At 48.5% G+C, this 24,568-nt stretch overlaps 1 protein-coding gene across 8 annotated transcripts in view; it reads left to right on the forward strand.

The window, feature by feature from the left end:
* The window catches only part of MED15 (mediator complex subunit 15), a 79,150-nt gene that overhangs the window by 6,271 nt on the left and 48,311 nt on the right, over positions 1–24,568 (forward strand). For 6 of the 8 annotated variants that reach the window (XM_032271395.1, XM_032271396.1, XM_032271400.1 and 3 more), the window contains exon 2: positions 21,163–21,250. The exons of the other annotated variants lie outside the window; for them this stretch is intronic. In XM_032271395.1, coding sequence (XP_032127286.1) covers positions 21,163–21,250 — 88 coding nt within the window. The remainder of the gene's footprint in view (positions 1–21,162; positions 21,251–24,568) is intronic. 8 annotated transcript variants of the gene reach the window in all.

The following is a 24,568-nucleotide window of genomic DNA, read 5'->3' on the forward strand; positions in this document are numbered from 1 at the left end:
CTGTCACCCAGGCTGGTGTGCAGTGGCATGATCTTGGCTCACTGCAACCTCTACCTCCTGAGCTTAATCCATCTTCCCACCTCAGCTTTCCCAAGAAGCTGGTACTGCAGATGCATGCCACCAGGCCCAGCTAATTTTTGTACTTTTCGTAGAGACAGGGTTTCACCATGTTGCTCAGGCTGGTCTTGATCTCCTGGGCTCAAGCGATCCGCCTGCCTTGGCCTCCCAAAGGGCTGGGATTACAGGTGTGAGCCACCGTGTTGTTGACTCTTCATTGAACATCTACTTTCCCTGTGAAAACTGCAGGATAATTCACCCTTTGAACAAATTAACTGGCCTTTCTGGGGCTTGGACCTTCTCCATGGGATTGCGGGGTTAATGTTGAGCCTGCCTGTGGGCTATAGGCTCTCAGAGAACAAGTGTGCATCTGTAATGACTAGTGCTGCCCCTGTCATACAAGTTTGTAGAAAATATTTAAGCTGTGAATGAATGAAAGGACTTCATCAGCTATTTTCTTTTAATTCTTTTTTATTTTTCTGTCGTCTTATTCTTGAGACTTGTATCCCTCCTACCTCTCTGTACAGCAGATTGCACATATAGAGATGAAATAAATAGATGTCCATTGGGCAAAACAATACAGAGAGGAGGTGACACAGGTGGGGAAGGACAATCTAGTATCTAGTGAAGTGCCAGAAGGGACTCGGGGAGCATGGGGTAGAGCTGGGGCTGCGAGGTCAGCCACTTCTAGCGAAGCCTCCAGAGAGACACGAGCTCCAAGTAAGACAACACAAGGAACAAAACATACAACCAAACAGTGACTTCAAGAGGCTGGAGAGACCTTCAGAGGGATGGGGAGTGCCCTTAAACTTTAAGCCCAGATCCTGCCTGTGGGTCATGGTCCTTGTCATAGGCAGAAGCCTGTGAGTCAGCCTTGGCCGAGCTTTTTCTGTGGCTTTTCCTACTCACAGCTTTGTGCCCTCCTGGTACAGTTCTGGTCCTTGTTTTCTAGCTTCGTAGCCTGGTTGTCACCTAAATGACTGTGCTGGCTTACAGGTTTCTGTGTATAACCGATTGCTAGAATGTCCATTCCTTGAGGCTAGGAGCCCTGTCTGTCCCTCTGTTCACATTCATAGCCCCATTGCCCCATAGGGCTGCTCCTGATGGGCAAATAGGAGGTGATTGTTGAGCCTCTAGGCCAGTCGTGACAGTGACCTGAGAGGACTTGAGCCCTCAGTCATCTGCTCAGGAGTTCAGGGCTTTCTCAATAGCAGCTGACATGCGGCAGTCATGCTGTGCCCAGCCCTGTGGAAGGAGTTGACAGATGTTGACTCATCCCCTTTTCATGCTTGCTTTGTTAGTAGATGCAGTTGTTACTCGCATTTATAAGACGAGAAAAATGAGGCCTAGAGGAGAGGCCGCTTCTGGTTATAGTTACTCTGTATATTGTAAATCGGGGTGTCCAATCTTTTGGTTTCTCTGGGCCACCTAGGAAGAATAAGAATTGTTTTGGGCCACACATAAGATACATTAGCACTAACAATAGCTGATGAGCTAAAAAAAGAAATCACACAAAAAAATCTCGTAATAAAGTTTACCAAGGCCGGGCACAGTGGCTCACACCTGTAATTCTAGCACTTTGGGAGGCTGAGGTGGGCAGATTGCTCAAGCTCAGGAGTTTGAGACCACCCTGGGCAACATGATGAATTGAAGCCCTGGCTCTGTAAAAAAATATTTTAGGCTGGGCGTGGTGGCTCATGCCTGTAATCCTAGCACTTTCGGAGGGCAAGGTGGGCGGATCACCTGAGGTCAGGAGTTCAAGGCCAGCCTGCGGCCGGGCGCGGTGGCTCAAGCCTGTAATCCTTTTGTCATCAGAAATCTTTAAATAGGGTGGACCTGTCTGTAAGTGAGGTGGCCATAGCTAGCCATCTGAGGTGGAAAGTCACTGTGTGCTCTGTATTGAGGAAAGTTGCCCTCCCTCACCTGGGCCCTCAGTGCCAGACCAGAATTGCCAGGACAGTTCCATCTTTTTCATCCCTGCAAGGGAGCTTGAGGCCCTTTCCCTCTCAGTTTGTCACTGTCCTTCCAAGTAACCTTCCTTCATGTTGGCACAGAGCTTTGTGCCACACCATGCCCTGGCTGGATGCTGTAGTGGCTTGCTCTCCCTCTGTCTCTGTGACCCTCTTCCCTGGTGAAGCTTTGACCTTGACTTCATCCCCTCCAGATGACCCCGATGGCTAGCTCAGCCCATGGTGGTTCCAAAGCCCTCATTGAGTGCATCCTGACGTGAACTGAACAGATTAATTATTTTTTGCCTTGCCAACAGCACTAGAAATTCCTTGAGTGTGGGACCTGGATGCATAGCTCTATATTGTCTCTTGTAGTTCTTAGCACAGTATCTTGGCCTAGATGAAGTACATAATAATTATATGTAGGGTTGTGGAAAGCAGTGCTGGCTTTAATTAAAGTCTGCCATGGTTTTGGCCATCACTGATGCCTAAACCCTGAACTTCTCATTTTGAGCTTCTTTTTTTTTCCCTTCATAGCTTGTGATGGTTGATTTTCTTTCTTTCTTTTTGAGACGTTTATTTATTTGACAGGGTCTCACTCTGTCACTCAGGCTGGAGTACAGTGGCGTGACCTGGGCTCACTGCAACCTTGGCTCACTGTAACCTTCACCTTCCGAGTTCAAGAGATTCTCGAGCTTCAGCCTCCTGAGTAGCTGGGATTACTAGTTTGTGCCACCACACCTGGCTAAGTTTTGTATTTTTATTAGAGATGAGGTTTCACCATTTTGACCAAGCTGGTCTCAAACTTCTGACCTCAGGTAGTCTGCCTGCCTCGGCCTCCCAAAGTGGTGGGATTATAGGCATGAGTCACTATGCCTGGCCTGAACTTTTTATTTTGAGACTATTTCAAATGTACAGAGAGTTGCAAGGACAATAAAAGCACTCAGGCAACCCCTTCCCTGGGATTCACCAGCTTGTTCTCACTTGTTCCAGTTTCCCATACTCCCTAGTGGCCTTCTCCTTCTGGACTCTGTTTCCTTTTATTCGTTTCTGTCTTTTTAATTTGATTTTTTTTTTTTAACCAGCTCTTTTCTTTGGCAGGATTTGTTCCCTTTTAACCCTTGGCCCCAGCAGCTTCTCTGAGCTCTGTGCCTATGAATCTGGTCGAGGGGGGCTCACATAAGAGTGAAGTGTGAGCTAGAGGGTTGAAGGGGGGAGTGAGGGACATCTGGGCCAAAGACAGGGGACCAGCAAGGCCCCACCCCTGGAGCTTCTGTTCTTCCCAGCCTATATACCCCTTGCTCCTTCCTATGTTGGTGGGCTCTGGAGGCTGGGTGAAGGCAGTGCTTATAGGTTAAAAAATGACTCATCCCACATCCCCACTGCCCTTTACTTCTGCTCTTTGCTGTTTCCAAGCTTCCTTTCTGTCCTCCTCATCAGACATGACCTTTGAGGAAGTGATCTGGCTGCCCTGTGTTAGATAGAACCCCTGGTGTGAAATAGACCTCAGGGTTTGTCCTCAGAAGCCCTGCTGGGTTACCACAGGTCCTGCCAGTGCTGTCAGTCTGCTTCGATTCATGTGAGAGAGAAGTCCCTGCCAAGTGCTCTGTAGTAGGCATTCAGGCCAACCAAGGGACAGAGCAGGGACCTGAGGTGCAGGGCTCGGAGCTCTCCCTTATTTCACTGGGGATTTACATTGAGATATAATATTTAGGCCGGGCGCGGTGGCTCACGCCTATAATCCCAGCACTTTGGGAGGCCGAGGCGGGTGGATCACGAGGTCAAGAGATCGAGACCATCCTAGTCAACATGGTGAAACCCCATCTCTACTAAAACTACAAAAAATTAGCTGGGCATGGTGGCGCGTGCCTGTAATCCCAGCTACTCAGGAGGCTGAGGCAGGAGAATTGCCTGAACCCAGGAGGCGGAGGTTGCGGTGAGCCGAGATCGCACCATTGCACTCCAGCCTGGGTAACAAGAGCGAAACTCCGTCTCAAAAAAAAAAAAAAAGAGAGATAATATTTATCACAGTGAACGACACACACACCTCCAATCTTGAGTGTGCCACCAGAGGACTGTTCACACTCCCCAGATCTGCACCCAGCCAGGGCAAACTGCGCACCACTCTTCTGACTTTCATGGTCAGGGAGACATTTGGAATCCTGTGCACTCACACTCTGTACCATCTTTTTTTTTTTTTTTTTTTTTTTGAGACAGGATCTTGCCCTGTTGCCCAGGGTAGAGTGCAGTGGTACAATCTTGGCTCAGTGCAGAGTCGACCTCCTGGGCTCAAGTAATCTTCCCACCTCAGCCTCCCAAGTAGCTAGTTAGCACTGCAGATGCTCACCACCACGCCCTGCTAATTTTTGTGTTTTTTGTAGAGATGGGGTTTTGCCATATTGCCCAGGCTGGTCTCGAACTCCTGAGGTCAAGCAGTCTACCTGCTTCAGCCTCCCAGAATGCTGGGATTACAGGCATGAATCACCATGCCCGGCCTCTGTGTAGTTGTTGTGTATTGTATAAAATTTATCCTCATAGGCAGCAGTTGTTCTTTTTTTTTTTTTTTTTTGAGAGGGAGTCTCACTTTCTCACCTAGGCTGGAGTGCAGTGGCTTGATCTCAGCTCATTGCAACCTCTGCCTCTGGTGTTCAACTGATTCTTCTGCCTCAGTCTCCAGATTAGCTGGGACTACAGACATACACCACCATGCCTGGCTAATTTTTGTATTTTTAGTAGAGACTGGGTTTCTCCATGTGACCAGGCTGGTTTTGAACTCCTGACTTCAGGTGATCCACCTATCTCGGCCTCCCAAAGTACTGGGATTATAGGTGTGAGCCACTGTGCTCAGCCTGTTCTTGTTTATGACATGCATTATTCCATGCAGGACTCTGTTCCAGATTACTTTTTTGTTTTGTGCTTAATAATCTTTGGGGTTAGTTCCAGATGTTGGCTACATGAAGGCAATGCCAGGGATGGCTTTGGTCATGTCTTCTGGTAAAAATATGCACTTAATTCTCTGGGCTGTGCACCTAGAAGTTAAATAGAGGGCTAAGTCAGGGGATGTGTCTCTTAGTATATTCTGCTGAACACTTCCCAAGTGGTACCAGTTTACATTCTTACTGGCGGTGTGAGGGAGTTGTTCCAACTAGCTAGACATCCTTGCTAACACCTGGCATTGTCAAGGAACCTGCCTTTATAACAGGCACTCTTGCTGATTTTGAATGCACACTCAAATTTACTGGGTACAGTGACAGTAGGAATGGAAAGGATGACTAAAAAAAGAAAAAAGGAATGGAAAAGATGATCTAGGAGGGAGGGAGCCCATAAGGAAATCAGTGGTAGGATTTGGTGATTCCATGTGTGTATGCTCGTTTCCGTGTATATGCATATATGAGCTTGCAGGAGGAAAGGAGGAGGTAGACACTGGTATGCACTCCACCAGTTCTGCCTCAGCCTCTCTACTAATCTGAGGGCTGGGTGTAAAGTGATGATGTGTGGAGTGGGTGGGGGTGAAATTTCCAACAGCCAGTGGGAGTTGGGGGAAGCAAACCTGGAAGAGCAGCCTGCTGCAGGAGCAAGTGGGCGGGCCGTCCTGGAGGCTAGATGAAACCCATCTGCCTAGGTGGGATGGCAGAAGGGGCAGAGCAGAGAACCCCAGAGCAGGGCTGTGGTGGGCAGAGCAAATGGGGAGAAAGACTGTGGGATGAGAAGATGGGGGACGGTGGAAGCCCATCAGCTTCTAGTCATAGCAGCCCCAGTCTTGTCTCTCCCTCCTTCAGGACTTGTGGGTATAGTACTTCATTCCATTCCAGATAACATTGTAGAGGACTGAAAAACAGGAAGGTGTTTTCAATACTTTCTGATCAGAGCTGGTTGTTACTGACATATTGATGTATGTCCACCAGTTCTGTGTGTGCTTATAGCTTAATATGTATGCATTTTAAATATGTAAATGTATATACACATGTAATTTTTTTTTTTTTTTTTTTAATATGGAGTCTGGAACTGTGCTGGAGTGCAATGGTGCCATCTTGGCTCATTGCAACCTCCGAAGCCTCCCGGGTTCAAGCAGTTCTCCTGCCTCAGCCTCCCAAGTAGCTGGGAATACAGGTGTCTGGCACCGTGCCCGGCTAATTTTTTATATTTTTGGTAGATGGGATTTCACTATGTTGGCCAGGTTAGTTTAAAACTCCTGACCTTGTGATCCTCCCACCTCGGCTTCTCAACGTGTTAGGATTACAGGTATGAGCTACTGCGCCCGGCCATACACATGTATTTTTAAAGTGAAACTAAGCTGTGACTGTGAGTTCAGTTTTGAGTTACAGGTTTCCCATGGCTGAGGCTGTGTTCTCTCCCCATTTGGAGTCTGGCTGGAACCTGCATGCTCACAGCCCAGGTTCACAAGAGGTGTGGATCATTTACAGTCATTCTGCGGGCTTGAGAAGCATTTGACTTCCTTTTTTTTTCAAGTGTTCCCAGAAGTAAAGATAATAGAAAAATGGTCTTCCAAGTACTTTGAGAGTTAGCAACATATGGCCAGTGTTGCTTCACCCACCCTTCCTCACCCCCTCCTGGACTATTTTAAATCACATCGCAGATACCAGATGATTTCAACTATGAGTACTTGAGTGCAGATCTCTAAAAGATCGAGCTTCCCCACTTCTACCAAATACCACAGAGACATGTGAGATCAGCATTCGGGTTGGTGGATCTCATCCTTGCCACATGCTTGCCTGGTGGCGAGTGCGAAACTTTCAGGCTAGACCTGGCGGAGCCCTAGGCCAGCACCAGGACAGAGATCTCCAAGCCTTTACAGCTCTGCTGGTTCTTTCTTTTTGAGACGAGTCTCGCTTTGTCACCAGGCTGGAGTGCAGTGGTGCGATCTTGGTTCACTGCAACCTCCGCCTCCTGAGTTCAAGTGATTCTCCTGCTTCAGCCTCCTGGGTAGCTGGGACTACAGGCATGCGCCACCCAGCTAAGTTTTGTATTTTTAGTAGAAACAGGGTTTCACTATGTTGGCCAGGGTGGTCTCAATCTCTTGACCTCGTGATCCGCCCACCTTGGCCTACCAAAGTGCTGGGATTACGGGCGTGAACCACTGCGCCCGGCTCCTCTGCTGGTTCTTTAGAAGTCAAACCAACAGACTGGAGTACATGAAGGAAGCTCGTGTATTCTGAAGTAGCTTAGACAACAGCACAGTTTGAAGGGCAGCAGGCTTTTCTGCAGGTTCTTTCATTGATCTTGTTTACTGGGAGTTGAGAGATCTTGAGAATAGAGGTAAGAAAGCGTCATCAAGCACCCCAGAGGGGTGTAGAATGTTTCAAGTCTCCTTTATTGGTATGATTCGAGATTTTCTTTCTGTAAGATCAAAACATCCATTCCTACATGTGGGTGGAGAGTTAAATTCTGAAGTCTATATTTTTATCTTGTTAAAAAACACTTTTATGTTTCTTTAAAAAAGTCAAAGAACTAGAATGTAAAAGTTTGTGTAAAGGAAAAAGTTGCAGTTTGTTTGGGATACAATTTGGCAAATGTGCTCCCAGCTACCTGAGAGATGGAGGGTCCAGGTATTTGCTTTGGTTACATTACTGACTAAACAATCAGTGTCTCATCATTTCCTGCTTAGAGATGAAACCACCTGGGCACTGGGTCAGTAAATTGGCTGCAGGATTGGAAGAAGTCCAAGGGCAGTGTGGGATGCCTTTCTCTAGCTGTCTAGGGACCTAGTGAAGGTCAGAAGGCTGGATGAGAACAAGCCCTGCACTGGTAGAGGACAGGGAAGGGGCTTTTCTGGCTAGGAGTGTGGTGAAGCATTTGACCTGCAGCCAGAAGGCATCTCTCAGGTTGGTGGGGTGGGAGTAGGGGTGGGGGTGGGAGGAACTGCTTTGCCTGTGCTGTTGGCCTCACTCACCCTGAGGTCTCTTCCAACTCCATCTATACTCTGTGGGGACCCTTGCAGAAGAAATATGTGGCAGTTTTTTGAGATGCTCCTGGGAGTCCAAATTGCTAATGGAGGAGAAGCTTCCTGTTCCTGTGTTGACTGAGACAGGAAGGTTTAGAAAGGTGGTCTGGGTGCAGGGGCTCACGCCTATAATCCAGCACTTTGGAAGGCCAAGGTGGGAGAATCACTTGATGCCAGGAGTTGAAGACTATCTTGGGCAACGTAGTGAGATCCTGTCTCTATAAAAAATAATTTTAGGCCAGGCGTGGTGACTTATTCCTATAATCCTAGCACTTTGGAAGGCGAAGGCAGGTGGATCATGAGGTCAAGAGATCAAGACCATCCTGGTCAACATAGTGAAACCCCGTCTCTACTAAAAATACAAAAATTAACTGGGCATGGTGGCACACACCTGTAGTTCCAGCTACTCAGGAAGCTGAGGCAGGAGAATCACTTGAACCCAGGAGGCAGAGGTTGCGGTGAGCCAAGATTGCACCACTGCACTCCAGCCTGGTGACAGAGCGAGACTCTGTCTCAAAAAAAAAAAAACCTCAAAAAACAATAAACATTTTTTAAAAACATTAGCTCAGCCTATAGTCCCAGCTACTCGGGAGGCTGAGAAGGGAGGATTGCTTAAGCCCAGGAGCTGGAGACCACAGTGAGCAACGATTGCGCCTCCAGACTCCTTTCTGGGCGATGGAGAGAGCCTGTCTCAAAAACAAAAAAATAGAAAGGTGAACATGGCTTTTTTTTTTTTAAGACATAGTTTTTGGGCCACCACACCCAGCTAATTTTTTGTATTTTTAGTGGAAATGGAGTTTCACCATATTGGCCAGGCTGGTCTTGAACTCCTGGCCTTTCAAGTGATCTGCCCACCTCAGCCTCCCAAAGTATTGGGATTACAGATGTGAGCCATTGAGCACAGCCAAACACATGTGACCTTTTTTTTTTTTGAGACGGAGTTTCGCTCTTGTTGCCCAGGCTGGAGTGCAGTGGCACAATGTCAGCCCACCACAACCTCTGCCTCCCGAGTTCAAGTGATTCTCCTGCGACAGCCTCTATCTCAGCTGGGATTACAGGTGTACACCATAATGCCTGGCCACATGACCTTTCTTTCTTTTTTTTTTTTTTTCTTGAGACGGAGGAGTCTTGCCTTGTTGCTCAGGCTGGAGTACATTGGTGTGAGCTCGGCTCACTGCAACTTCTGCCTCCCAGGTTCAAGCGATTCTCCTGCCTCATCCTCTCGAGTAGCTGGTATTACAGGTGTGCACCACCATGCCTGGCTAATTTTTTGTATAGTTTTAGTAGAGATGGGATTTCACCATGTTGGCCAGGCTGGTCTTGAACTCCTGACTTTGTGATCCACCCACCTCGGCCTCCCAAAGTGCTGGAATTACAGGCGTGAGCCACCACACCCGGCTATGACCTTTCTTTTTTTTTTTTTTTTTTTTTGAGACGGAGTTTCGCTCTTGTTACCCAGGCTGGAGTGCAATGGCGCGATCTCGGCTCACCGCAACCTCCGCCTCCTGGGTTCAGGCAATTCTTCTGCCTCAGCCTCCTGAGCAGCTGGGATTACAGGCACGCGCCACCATGCCCAGCTAATTTTTTGTATTTTTAGTAGAGACGGGGTTTCACCATGTTGACCAGGATGGTCTCGATCTCTTGACCTCGTGATCCACCCGCCTCGGCCTCCCAAAGTGCTGGGATTACAGGCTTAAGCCACCGCGCCCGGCCCGGCTATGACCTTTCTTAATAGCTGTTGTTCATTGAGCATTTTTCTACTACACTCTTTATGTGCATTTTGTCATTTAAATTTTAGTTTTTCTTTTGAGACAGGGTCTTACACTTAACCAGGCTGGAGTGCAGTGGTGTGATCTCAGCTCACTGCAGCCTCTGCCTCCTGGGCTCAAGCAATCCTCCCACCTCAGTGCCTGTGTTGCTGGGACTACAGGAATGTGCCACCACGCCTGGCTAATTTTTGTATTTTTAGGAGAGACGGGATTTCACTGTGTTAGTCAGGCTGGTCTCAAACTCCTGACCTCGTGATCTACCTGCCTTTGCCTACTAAAGTGCTGGGACTACAGGCATCAGCCACTGTGCCCAGCCAAATTTTTTTTTTTTTTTTTTTGGTAGAGATGGGGTTTCACTATATTGCTCAGGCTGGTCTTGAACTCCTGGACTCCAGGTGACTTAATTTAATTTTTAATTACTTTAAATTTTATCAATGTAATTCATGCATATAAAAGACGAGAAACTACAATGATTCCTACTCTGCCAGTTCTCCCCAGAGTTAGCACCTGCCTTTGCATCTGAGCTTTCTTACGGCATCTACCTCTGATTCTAGGTAATAGGCGCATGCTGCTCTTGTGACTCGCCATTTTACAAATTATCTGTTGACTTGCTCTGTAGCTCCCTTCCATCGCCATTATCTCTGCTTTCCCTCCCTCATTCTTCTAGTATTTTACTTTCTGCTTAAATCAGTAATGAATGTTTATGTTTTCAGCCTACACAAATGAAATTCAGAGCTGAGCATAGTGGTGTAGTGCAATTGCTTATGTGTGGTTTTTTTTTTTTTTCCCTAGGAAAGAATTGCCTTTGGAACATTGTGCCCTTTTCTGTGTATCTATTCCTCTTCTTCCTTTATTTTCCAGTTGCCTCAGTATCCTCAGTCAGGCTCAGTGCTACTGGGCCGTCTATTCCCATTCAAACCCCTGGCCTAGAGTAATCCACCTACCTTGGCCTCCCAAAGGAGGTGGGCGGTGATCCTCTTGGACCTCCCTTCTGGAGCCCTCTGGGCAGTGGCTGCAGGCGTGGTGTGACAGCCCTCAGCGTACTTGTCTGTTGCTTGTCTGTCCAGACTGGGACTGTTGTCCTTCTTTTTCAGGTCCCTTGTTTCCTATATCTGTGTTTCATCTTTTGTGATTTACTCCCTTATTCTGCTAGCTTCCTGAGAAGGGACCCCTGGGAATTAACTTTCTGGAGACCATGACAGTTTGGGTGTATCTAGGTTCCTTGGTGGGACATGCTTCCTGGGGGAATTTAAAAGGACGTTCCATACTGTACTGCCCTTGTGCTGGCAATGTGCTTCTTTCTCCTGAGGTGCTGGCTCTGAGCCTCACAGTGACTTGCCTTGATCCCCAAACTCAAGTTCTATTCTACACGGGAAGTTCCTTTGAGTCATTTTAGGGAAATCTCACTCCCTACACTTCCTGTGCTGGAGTGTTTAATGTTCACTCTTTGGGCCTCTAATTTTATTGTTTATTTCCTGTTTTCTGTCTCTTTATCTGTTAGCTCTGCTTTCTAAGTGATTTCTTCAATTTTGTCTTTGATCTTTCACTGCTAATATGCTTTTATTTCCAAGAACTTCTTTTTTTCCTTGTTTGTAATCTGACTTTTTCCTTTTTATAGCACCTGTTCCTGTTAAATGAATACAATGTTGTATAGTATTGGAATACAGTGATGTGTTCATGGCTCACTGCAGCCTCAGACTCCTGTGCTCAAGTGATCATCCCACCTTAGCCTCCCAAGTAGCTGGGACTGCAAGCACACGCCACCACTCCTGGCTAATATTTTTATTTTTTGTGGAGATGGGATCTTGTGATGTTGCCCAGGCTGATCTTAAACTCCTGACCTCAAGTGATCCTCTCACCTCAGCCTCTGAAAGTACTGAGATTACAGGTGTGAACCGCTACATCTGGCCTAATAAATTCTACATTTCCTTGTTCTTTCTGAGTTGCTGTTACTTCTAAATTATTCTTTTCTAGCAGGGTCTTTATTGGCCATGTTAGGGTGTCTGACTGCCCTTGGCTGGTTGCTCACTCTGAGAGGGGCCCTCCAAAGCCTAGGGGTCTCTTCCATCACGTGGAGCTTGTCAACTGTGAACTTCACTGAAGGCTCATCTGGCTGCAGGTTCTGAGTCCTTCCTCCAGAGCAGTGGTCCCCAACCTTTTTGGCACCAGGAACTGGTTTCACAAAGACAATTTTTCCACAGACCAGTGGATGGGGCTGGTTTCAGGATGAAATTGGTTCACCTCAGATCATGAGGCATTAGATTCAAATAAGGAACGCACAACCTGGATCCTTCACATGCGCAGTTTGCAATGGGGTTTGTGCTCCTATGAGAATCTGATGCCACCACTGATCTCATAAGCAGTGGAGCTCAAGCAGTAATGCTCACTTATCCTCTGTTCACCTACTGCTGTGAGGCCTGGTTCCTAACAGGCCACGGACCTGTACTGGTCTGCAGCCCAGGGGTTGGGGACCCTGCCCTAGAGCATGGTCTTTCAGATACCGGGCTGCAGGTGAAGCCCTGGCTGCCAGCCTGCTGCTCGCTGGGATGGAGTGTGGGCGACAGAAGATCCGCTGGGGAGTCTTGGCCAGCAAGAGGGTCCCGACCTGAAAGAGGGGGTGTGTAGAAATAAAGAGAGACAGAAAAGCTGGGGTCTGGAGGACTGAAAAGGCAATGCCTAAACAGCGAATTTATTTTTGTCCAGGGTCTCAATATATACCTTAAGATCAAAGGTGTTTACACAATCAACAATAAGGAATGGAAATTTACAAAATATAGGATCACGGAAACAATCTTAAGCATGACATTCAAGGATCACAAAAGCGGGCAGGTGGTATGCTTTATCTGTTTTTACTGAAACACACTTGTGAATAACAATACCTAAGAGTCACAAGCTAAGACATAAAGTCATTATCTAGGGTTCAAGGCAGTCATACAGATAAAGTTAAACTTCTTGAAAAGTAAAGTCGTAAAGGTCATGCAGAGGCCTAGTGGAGACATAATGTCTAACAAAACCACATGACCCTTGCCCAAGCGACATTGTAGTCAGAAGTAGAAACCTTTGCAACATCAGTCATTTCTTAGTTCCTTCTTTCCCATAGCTCGACTGCCTCCAGCAGGAAACTGTGTTTGGGCTCAAGCTCACCGTCTGGTGAGGCCCACACATTAGGGGGCCTTACACGGGAGCGATCCCCACAATGGAGGAGGCTGATGGGCCAGTGGGTCTTGGTAGTTAGTGTGCATCTATCTAGTCACTTAGACCAGAGCACAGGTGACCACGCAGCCCACCTCTCTCGTGTCCTACCCATGCCTTTTCAACTGGGTGCGTTGGCCCCTAGTCCAGTGACTCCATTTAATGCTTTTCCAGAGAGTAAACCTCCTTTGGTCACCTGGTGTGGGAGTAGCTACCCACAGTGTGAAGTTGGGGTATGGGGGAATACAAGGATGGCTTTCACCCTCTGTCCCAGAACACTTGTTGCAGCCTGGCCACAAACTGGCAAAGACCTAGGGCTATCACTGGGTGGGCTCTCCACCTCCTCACTGTCACTTAGGACTCTGCTTTCTTGGTCATCTCGCTGTGTACATTATCACTGGGCCATCAGCTTTCCAGCTTCTGAAAGGCTGTTAAGGCCACCATTTCCATTCTTCTTGTTTTTTCTGTGGTTTTAGTCAGATTTTAGGATAGAAGGGAATTAGATGTGCAGGTTTGGTCTCATTCCAACTTGGAGGTTCATATCTGTTTTATTTTTATTTTATATTTTATTTTTATTTATTTTTGAGACAGAGTCTCACTCTGTTACCCATGCTAGAGTGCAGTGATGCTATCTCGGCTCACTGCAACCTCTACCTCCCGGTTCAAGTGATTTTCTTGCCTCAGCTTCCTGTAGCTGGGATTACAGCCACACACCAGCACGTCCAGCTAATTTTTATATTTATATCTATAGTTTTTTGAGTTTCGCTCTTGTTGCCCAGGCTGGAGTGCAGTGACGTATTTTTAGGAGAGTCAGGGTTCTACCATATTGGCCAGGCTGGTCTCGAACTCCTGACCTCAAGTGATCTACCCACCTCCGCCTCCAGAATGCTAGGATTACAGGCATGAGGCACCATGCCTGTCCTAAATTTTTTTTTTTTTTTAAATATGGGAAAATCTTTTTTCCTTTATGGTGTCTGCTTCTGGTGATATGCTTAGGAAACTGTCATTATCCTGATATTGTATAACTCCTTCTGTTGTCTTCTGCTCCTCTATGATTTAGGTTTTTAAACACATAGGGTAAAGGGTCCCACATACAAACTGTGGGCTCTTGTCCCAGGTGGGCAAGCAGACTGCTCACACAGGCAGCAGTTTAACAGGAGGCTTCTTGGATGGGGTGAAGCGGAGCTGCCAAAAATTTATTCTGCTCTATGAGTGTTCACTTGATTGATAGGTGTTGTGTTTCTCAAAATTAGAAGAAATCCACAGAAGTTTCCTTTGAGCAGAGTATAAATCTGTCCCATAAATGGCTGGGAGGAATCGTCCTGCCCCCCTGAGGTCAGGAGGGTGAGTCTGTGACCTAGGGAGGAATGTACCTTCCTGCTTTAGACACCAACAGGAGGACAGAGGAGTTGGCTGTCCTGGAAATTCATACCTTCATTCAGCAATGGGAAAGTAGTTAGACCAGGGAAGGGGGCATGGCAGTGTGGCAGGGGGAACAGTGGTAAAGGGGGTGGGGTCAGGGGAGAGGCCTCATTGAGAGGGGAGAGGGGCCTTGGTGGTAACCAGAGTGGGTGTGGAAGGGTCAGGGCACAGAGGGGAGCAGAGCAGGGTTGGGGAGGCCAGTTCATGCCTCATCAGCATGCCTGTGTCAGTATCCTTCCTGCTGGCTGTGGAGTTGGCCTCAGGGGTACACTGTAGATGACGCAGAGCTTCAGTGGGAGGGTGGCCCTGCCTGAGGGAGCTGTACATGCTCACTGCTCCATCATCTGCTGGGGAGGGGCAACAGTAACCTCAACAAATGGTGGAGGTGTTTTGGGATCCTGTCCTACTGCACATTTGGGCAAGTTGTTGTTTCCTGACTTCTTTCTTTCTTTTTTTGAGATGGAGTCATGCTGTGTCTGTAGCCCAGGCTGGAGTACAGTGTCGTGATCTTGGCTCACTGCAACCTCTGCCTCCATTCAAGTGATTCTCCTGCCTCAGCCTCCCAAGTAGCTGGGATTTTAGGCGCCCACCATCACATCTGGCTAATTTTTGTATTTTTTTTAGTAGAGACAGGGTTTTACTAGGTTGGCCAGGCTGGTCTTGAACTCCTGACTTAAGGTGGTCTGCCTGCCTTGGCCTCCCAGAGTGCTGGGATTATAGGTGTGAGCCACTGTGCCTGGCTTGCATGACTTATTTCTTTAAGGCATACCTAGCACTTCCTGTATGTCCAGTGTCTTGTAATATTAACTGCTATCATCCTCAGGGCCACCTGTGAGGTCGGCACTGTCCCCACCCTCTGTGCAAAGGAAGGATAGGGAGGCAGTGCCAGGTGGGTTGAGGGCAGACTGTGACAGCTTGTCTCGGGCTTTGCTGGCCTTAGCAGGCTTTGAGTTTGATGCTCCTTCCCTAGGATGCTCGGTTTGCCACTTTTTGGTTTTTATCTTAGTCTCATTCAGATCACAAGGACTGGAACTGGACTCCATTGATAGAGCTTCCCAATTTGGGACAGGAAGGAGGTGAAGAGCAACGGGCCCATGATGGACAGTAGCCCTGCAGACTAGGCCAACGGCCTCTCCTCACTGCCTGGCCCTCTCTGTGCACCTTCATTCTGGCCACAGCCCCTCAAAGCCTCCTTTATTGAAGAGGCCGTGCTTTGTGGGAGGGAGTGCCTCTCCCCAGACCCAGAGCTGGTGAGTGGCCTGGTTGGAATTTGAGACCAGGCCCCTCCTCCCCTGTCTGCTTCTTGCCAGGCCCAGCTGCCTGCCCAGCACAAGCCTTTCCCCCAGGTGCCTTGGCCTCCACTGCCTGGACGTGCTTTTTTGAGACCTGGTTTCCCTTATGGCTGCCACGCTGATTCTCTGTTCTGCACATCGTGTCCCATCAAAATGCCTGACAGTACCACTCCTTGTGTTAAAAGGAGCCAGTTATTTTGCCTGGCAGTGATGACTGCCTGCTGCACACAAAGGTGGATGCCATGGTCTCTGCTCTCAGGGTGTTCATAGTATAGTGGGTCTGGCACACAGGAACCAGAAATTCCTCCAGGAGGTGCCACAGACATGAGTGAGGCGGATACAGGGTTTCTGTGCAGCAGACGGCAGGGTTGCCTGGATGGGAGCAGGATGGGAGTCCCTAGCAGACCTCATGGGGTTGTCAGACAATGTGCCAGGTCGTCGCCCCGAGGTACTGGGGAGAGTGTATCGGGGAGGCACAGAGCGGGTGCCTCAGTGGCTCCTGGACAGGCTGCCTGCCCTGCTGGTAAGTAGCAAGGCTCGAAGCACGCAGGGGTATAGCCAGGGTTGCTTCCCACGCTCACTGGCAGTCATGTGACCTGGGGAGCTGGAGAGGGCGTGGGGGTAGGGATGGGAACTGGATACAGAGACCGGTTGGGAGGAATTACCACAGTTGCAGTCAGAATTGGGGCAAAGATTTGAACTTTGGGAAATTAGAGGTGGTAGTCAGAAAGTGAAGGGTGTTCCCAGGGTTTTGGCATGGGCCCTTGGTGATGGGAGATGAAGACGCCAAGAGCTTTTCCTGGTGTATTCCTGCTGAATGCTCAGGCAGGGTCGGGCAATGCCATTAAGACACACTGTGTTCTGGGGACAGTTCTGGACAGTAAGGACATCCTCACTCCCATTGGTGGGGGAGCTCCGAGGGCCTGTAATGATGCATTGGTCCCCTGGGAGGCTTCAGTCTAAAGTAGATACCAGTTGAACCCTGACTGGGTACACAGACATAGTTATGGTAACCAGCTAGACCACAGCCCAAGACAGAGCATAGGAGCCCAGGTTACAGCAAGGGACTGTGTGCTCTAAGCATGTGACAGTCCTTTTGTTCAGAGGCTTGGCTGGCTGCAACCAGGGAGTAGCCCCCAGCCTCCTTCCTCAGCTAGTGTGAGCACCACCCAGGCAGCCTTGGGTTCTTTGGCGGCCACTTCATAGGCACATACTGTTTGTGAGCCTTTTGCTTATGTTGGATGAGACTGGCAGGATAGTCCCTTGTGAGCTGACACCAGTCTGCCCCCTGCCCTCCCCTGGCTGGACAGGCCCTCGTCTTCCAGGCTTGCTTGTGTGGGGGCAGAGCTCACTATGATAGGTTGGCTCTCTGTTATTTGTCTGAAGCTGTACTCCTTGCTCCATGTTTGGGACTGTCTGCTTGTACTGTTGTTTCACTTCATATGACAGTGGCTCGAAGGGTTTTGTTTTTAGGAGACAGAGACTGAGGAGTGGCCTGTCAGGTCTGGCTGCTCAAGAGGGCATTCTGAGGATGGCAGCAGAGCTCAGCTCAGGGAGATCAGAAGGGGGATTTGGGAGCAGCCGGTGCTGTTCTGAAGCTGGGCCTGAGTGCTGCCTGCAGCCTCCCGTAGCAGGCGTTGATAGGTCTGAGGGAGGAAAGAAGGGACTCGACCTCAGCATGAGTGTGAAATGGGTGCCCTTGTAGAGTCAGTGCCCAGGCAGGAGATGCCTCTGAAAAATGCCAGGCCGGCGGGTGAGGAAATGGCAGACATCTGCAGGGAAGTGTGGGGGATTAGCTGCAGGGTGCTTGGGTTCTTTTTCACTTTGTCTCTGTTTTGTGGCACTTGATCTTCAAACTAGAAATAGGAGCAAAGACTTTTTCAAAAATATGGTTCACAGAACTGAAAACTACACCAGATGTCTGTTAGCAGCCACCAAACCTGCTGGGCCTCCCTGGGTGGATGCTATGGAGGGGACATGGGAATGACATGGCACAGTGCTGCTGTTTAGAGCCCCAGCCTTGCCGGAGGAGCAGCTTGCTCCTCGGCCCCACTCTGACCCTCTGAAGCTCATGTGGAACTGGACATTTACCCCAACTTGGTTTCCTGGTGTTGGCCTGTCAGGACTTGACTGTTTCTGGCCTCTAGCTTGGTCCATGCTCCTTAGGCTCTGAATCACTGACAGTTGGTGCCCAGAGTGTCCACATCATCTGTGACGTTACCCAGGACAGGGCAGGGCTTGTCTGCCAGCACATCCCCTGGTGTATGGTGCCACCCTGGCTTCGGCTCACCAAGTACGTTTCTTCAACCTGTTCATCCCACCACCTCAAAGCTGTTGGCACTAAGCTGTGTTTCTAGATCTTGTCTCTCTGACTGTGTGCCAGGTGTCTCTGCTGCACCAAGACAGTGTCTGTCTGGGTCCTGCCAGTTGGCTGACACTCTCGAAAATGGCCAGTAGCAGCTCAAAAGGACTGCTTTTGTATTAAGCCTGGCTTTGCCCTCAGTGATCGCTGCTGTTAGACACAGAACCCATCCATATAACTGAGTGTCACTCCCAGACTCTTCTGCACCCCTCTTCCTCTGACTCCTGGCCATATCTGCCACCCACAGCCTCCCTACTCCTCACACAGCCAACCTTCAGGCCATCCCGCTTGGCCTGCAAGTGCTCCCCTGCTGTTTCTACTGCTCTCCCCTGGGTCTCCCTATTGATCCCAGTGCTTTGGGAGGCCAACGTGGGAGGATCATTTAAGGCCAGGAGTTTGAGGCCAGCCTGGGCAACAAAGCAAGACCCTATCTCTACAAAAAAGTAAAAAATAAATTAGCCAGGTGTGGTGGCACATGCCGGTAGTTCCAGTTATTTGGGAGGCTGAGATGGGAGGATACTTGAGCCCAGAAGTTTGAAGCTGCAGTGAGCTGTGTTTGTGACACTGCACTGTACCTGTGACAGAGCAAAAATTTGTCTCAGAAACAAAAGAAAAAAAAAAGGAAGGTGGGAAGAACAGGTATGCTCTTGAAGGGAAGGGGCACAGGTGAGGCAACCTTCAGAAAACAGGCCTGCGTAACCACTTCTATCATAAATGCTCACTGACTTCTTGGAGCCTAGCAGCTGTCATCTCAGCCTCTGTACGCCAGCCTCAGAGCATGCGCACAGGGTCCTCCCAGCCCACCCATTCCTTTCTTCCCCAGGACTCTCACCCTGCACTGTGCGTGAGCTGGTTCTTGTTATCCTCCTGAATTGTTAACTCTCTTATCTTTTGTGGCCCTGGTGATCTTTTCCCTTATTTATCTGTTCCACCCCTGGATATCTTGTGAGAGGAACCCCTTACTGCCTTCTAGCCTCAGTTCAGGCTTCAGGAAGCAGAAAGTAAGTTAGGAACTCCAAGCAAGAGTGTTTTTTTTGTTTGTTTTTTTTTGTTTTTTTTGAGACATAATCTCGGCCGGGCGCGGTAGCTCAAGCCTGTAATCCAGCACTTTGGGAGGCCGAGGCGGGTGGATCACGAGGTCAAGAGATCGAGACCATCCTGGTCAACACGGTGAAACCCTGTCTCTACTAAAAATACAAAACATTAGCTGGGCATGGTGGCGCGTGCCTGTAATCCCAGCTACTCAGGAGGCTGAGGCAGGAGAATTACCTGAACCCAGGAGGCGGAGGTTGCGGTGAGCCAAGATCGCGCCATCGCACTCCAGCCTGGGTAACGAGAGCAAAACTCCGTCTCAAAAAAAAAAAAAAAGAGACATAATCTCATTCTGTCGCCCAGGCTGGAGTGCAATGGTGCCATCTTGGCTCACTGCAGTCTCCACCTCCCAGGTTCAGGCAGTTCTCCTGCCTCAGCCTCTTGAGTAGCTGGGACCACAGGTGCCCATCACCACCCCCCCGACCCCGACTAATTTTTGTATTTGTAGTAGAGACGGTGCTTTACCATGTTAGCCAGGCTGGTCTCAAACTCCTGACCTCAGGTGATCCACCCCCCTCAGCCTCCCAGAGTGCTGGGATTATAGGCATGAGCTACCACACTTGGCCCAAGAGTGTTTTTTGTTGTTGTTGTTTTTTTGGGGCAGAGTTTCACTCTTGTGGCTCAGGCTGGAGTACAGTGTTGCAATCTCAGCTCACTGCAACCTCCACCTCCTGGGTTCAAGTGATTCTCTTGACTCAGCCTCCTGAGTAGCTGGGATTACAGGCGCATGCCACTATGCCTGGCTAAGTTTTGTACTTTTTAGTGGAGACTGGGTTTTGCCATGTTGGCCAGGCTGGTCTCAAATTCCTGACCTCAAGTGATCTGCCCGCCTCAGCCTCTCAAAGTGTTGGGATTACAGGCATGAGCCACTGCATGGGGCCCAAGAGTCCTTTTTGGATCTAGCAGGGTGATAGGTCAATGTCATTTTGTTTTCCTTTTTACATTAAGACAGTTGTGTGGACCTCTTCAGCATTAAGCCTCCTTTCTGTGATGGCTTTAGGAATTACATATTTGCTGCAGCCCCATCGTGCACATTCAGTCAGTTTCCTGAGGTTGGCTTGTTGCTGTTTGGAGTGGTCAGAATGCTTTCTAGAACGAGCTGGACTGGGCCTATTCAATTCACCTAGAGGAAAGGCCCCAGAGCCCTGACATGCTTGCTTGTTTCTTTATCAGCAAGCCCATTGTGGGAAGCCAGGCAAGGAAGAGACCCATCCCACTGGGAAGAGCAGACCAGGGCAGCCTGCCCCTGGGAGCCACAGGCCGGGCCTTTCTAACAGATGCACATTTGTTCTTGTCTTTCCATGTGTGAGTGTGGGGGGCGGGGGGAGCAGTGTGTGCTGCATTCACGGGGGCTCCAGCTTAACTGACGTACATGGTTCTTTATCCCCGTGGAGCAGCAGTGTGATGAAAAAAAGCCCTTCATAGATTCTATCTCTTAGTACAAAATTGTTGGTAAATGGGTTTTTAAAGATATTTTTCACATTTATTTGGTCTTTCTCCTCTTGTTTTTAGCTAGAAGTTGTCGAAGTTGGGGCTTGTCTCTGATCTCACATGTAGGACCTGCATTGTCTCACACAGGGACAGACCCTTGCTTTGGGAGGGACTGAGAGATGACTTCATGTGACCCCCTTCATTTTACAGGGGAGAAATTGAATCTGGAACCAGGGTCCTACCATGGTCCTACCACTCAGAGAGCAGGAAATAGAGGCCAGCTGGCCACCCAGTAGTCTAATGCGTACTTGATCCTGAACTGGTTGTGAGTCAATCCCTAGGGGCTGGCCCCCTACCCTTTCGTGTCAGGGCTCTCTCTTAGCTTCATGGTGACCACCTTTCCTGTCCCTTTTTTCTGATCACCTGCTCACTTTCTCCCTTGCCCAGTGGCCTATCATTGCTTTCTGTTGAGTGCCCCTTCCTTTATGCCTCTCCTGGACCTCAGCCAGGCTGGTGTGCTGGGGACAGCACCTTGTCACCAGGGATAGCTGCTATGAAGGGCCTGTTGGCCAGGGCCCCGCAGTGGTGGACTCACTGGTATGTGCAAATGTCTCTTCTCCTTTTGTGTTTTCAGCGAGGATGCCATGAGGAAAGCTGGCGTGGCACACAGTAAATCCAGCAAGGAAATGGAGAGCCATGTGTTCCTGAAGGCCAAGACCCGGGTAAGGCCCTAGTGAGTGGAGCCCCTCTGGCAGAGAGGCTTGGAGAGGAGAGTGTCACAGACTCTGGAACCCTTCTGTGGGGTGTCCTAGGGAGTAGGAGTGGGATGGTTGCTCATTGATTGATCACAGGCACAGTTGGCTTTGCCTGCAGCAGTCTGGGTCCTCCTGGTACAGGAGGGGCACTTGGGATGCAGGCCCAACCTCTGGCCCCAGACTGCACTGCCGGCACCTTCCATCTGTGGTGAGCCCCTATGAATCCTAGTGGGAGCTTGCTCAGGCCCCCAGCTGCTCCTGTTGAAAAGATCAGTGCCATGAGCAAGAACCTGGTTTGTCGTCAGCCCCTCCTAGGGGTCCTTACCTAAGCCCCACAAGGCCCTGAGGCCTGGGCCCAGAAGTATTCCTGTCCCCTTTTGCTAAGTGAAGAAGGTGACGCTTATCTAGAAGAACTAGTCTCAGGTGGAGTGGAGGAGGATTTCCACTACATGGGCTGTCTCCCTGGGCCGGCCACTGCACTGAGGGCTTTATGTGACCACCTCCCTTCATCTTTGTGTGCTCCCTGGGACAGAACTGTTTTACTAGAAATGAACAAAACACATATGCACTTGTGTGCACATGTGTGTGCAAGGCAGAGCTGCAAGAGCACAGGCACTGAGGTGGGGTAGAGTAGGCTCTGTATTATGAATACATGTGATAAGCTTTTTCTTTTTCTTTAAAAGCTTTATACAATTCACCATTGAAGGTTTACATTTCAGTGATCTTTAGGATATTCAGAGTTGTGCGGCCATCACCAAAATCTAATTTTGGAACAGAAATAAATAAATAAAAAGAGGTGTGGCTTCACTGTGTTGCCAAGGCTGTTTTCAAACTGCTGGCCTCATCAGTCTTCTTGCCTAGGCTTCCCAAAGTGCTGGGGTCACAGGTGCGAGCCACCAACTCTGGCCTAATTTTAGAACTTTTTTTTTTTTTTTGAGACCCGGTCTCATTCTGTACCCAGGCTGGAGTGCAGTGGCGTGATCTCAGCCCACTGCAGCCTCAACCTCCTCGGCTTAAGCTATCCCCCTTTCTCAGTCTTCTGAGTAGCTGGGACTACAGGTGCTTGCCACCACACCCAGCTAATTTTATTTTTTTGTATGGGCGGGGTCCCACTGTGTTGCCCAGGCTTGGTCTTGAACTCCTGATCTCAAGTTATCCTCCTGCCTTGGCCTCTCAAAGTGCTGGGATTACAAGTACGAGCCACTGTGTCCAGCTTCAACACTTTTTAAAGAAACATCATACCTGTTAGCAGTCACACTCCCTTTTCCTTTACCCCTCAGCTACTACTTACACTTTCTACTGCTGTAGATTTACCTGTTCAGAATTTTCCATATAAATACAGTTGTACAATATATATTTTTATTTTGTAGCTGGCTTGTTTCACTTAGCATAATATTTTCAAGGTTCAAGGTCCATGAGCCATGTTTGCTATATACTTTATTCTTTTTTTGTTTTTGCTCTGTCACCCAGGCTGGAGTGCAGTGGTGCAATCTTGGCTCACTGCAACCTCCAAGCAGTTCTCCTGCCTCAGCCTCCCTAGTAGCTGGGATTACAGGTGTATACTACCATGCCTGGCTAGTTTTTGTATTTTTAGGAGAGATGGGGTTTTGCCATGGTTTGGGGCCATGTTGGCCAGGCTGCTCTAGAACTCCCGACCTCAGGTGATCCACCCACCTTGGCCTCCCAAAGTACTGGGATTACAGGCTTAAGCCACCACGCCTGGCCAACTTTATTCCTTTTTATTGTCAAATATTCCATTTCTGGATGGCCATATCACATTTTTTATAGCCATTCATTAGTTGGTGGACATTTACATTGTTTCTGCTTTTTGGTTGTTATGAATAAGCAGAACAATAGTTTATGTAAAGTTTTTGTGTGGGCTGTGTTTTCATATCTCTTGTGTACACACCTAGGGGTAGAATTTCTGGGTTGTATTGTGCCTCTGTATTTAACCTTTTGAGGAATTGCCAGATATTTCCCAAAGCAACTGCACTATTTTAAATTCTCACCAGCAGCTTAAATGAGGTTCCAATTTCTCCTCATCCTCTCCAATACTTGTTATTGTTTATTTTAATCGTAGCCATTGCAATGGGTGTAAAGTGGTGTCTCGTTTTGAGTTGCATTTGCCTAGTGACTAATGATGTTGAGCATCTTTTTCATGTGCTTTTTGGCCATTTGTATATTTTCTTTGGAGTAATGTCTATTTAGATCCTTTGTCCATTTTCAAATTGGGTTGTTAGTCTTTTTATGTTGGGTTGTAATAGTTCTTTAAGTGTTTGGATATAAGTCTCTTATTAGATATATAATTTGCAATTTTTTTTTTTTTTTTTTAATTGAGACAAAGTTGCTCTGTTGCCCAGGCTGGAGTGCAGTGGCATGATCTTGGCCCACTGCAACCTCTGTCTCCCAGGTTCAAGCGATTCTTCTGACCCAACCTTCCAAATACCTGGAATTATAGGCCTGTACCACCACAACTGGCTAATTTTTGTATTTTTAGTAAAGATGAGGTTTCACCATGTTGACCAGGCAGGTCTCCATCTCCTGGCCTCAAACAGCCGGCCCACCTTGACCTCCCAAAGTGCTGGGATTATAGGTGTGAACCACTGTACCTGGCCTATTTTGGGGGATTTTTAATTTAAAAATTTAACAATATATGGCCAGGTGCAGTGGCTCACACCTGTAATCCCAGCACTTTAGGAGGCCAAGGCAGGTGGATAGCTTGAGTCCATGAGTTTACGACCAGTCTGGGCAACACAGTGAGACTCTGGCTCTTTTTTTTTTTTTTTTTTTTGAGATGGAGTCTTGCTTTGTTGCCTAGGCTGGAGTGCAATGTCGTGATCTTGGCTCACCACAGCCTCTGCCTCCTGGCTTCAAATGATTCCCCTGCCTCAGCCTCCCAAGTAGCTTGAGACTACAGGCATGTGCTATGACGCCTGGCCAGTTTTTTTGTTTTTAATAGATAGGGGTTTCACCATGTTAGCCAGGCTGTGAACTTCTGACCTTAGGCAATCCGCTCACTTTAGCTTCCCAAAATGTTGGGATTACAGGCGTGAGCCACCATGCCCAGCCAACTCTATTTTTAAAAATAAATTAACAATTTTTGGCCAGGCACAGTGGCTTACACCTGTAATCCCAGTACTTTGGGAGGCCAAGGTGGGTGGATCACCTGAGGTTGGGAGTTTCAGACCAGCCTGACCAACATGGAGAAACCCGGTCTCTACTAAAAACACAAAATTAGCCAGGTGTGGTGGCGCATGCCTGTAATCCCAGCTACTCAGGAGACTG

The sequence above is a fragment of the Sapajus apella genome, unplaced genomic scaffold (assembly GCF_009761245.1).
Source record: "Sapajus apella isolate SASKATOON/1434 unplaced genomic scaffold, GSC_monkey_1.0 scaffold231, whole genome shotgun sequence".
NCBI lineage: Eukaryota > Metazoa > Chordata > Mammalia > Primates > Cebidae > Sapajus > Sapajus apella.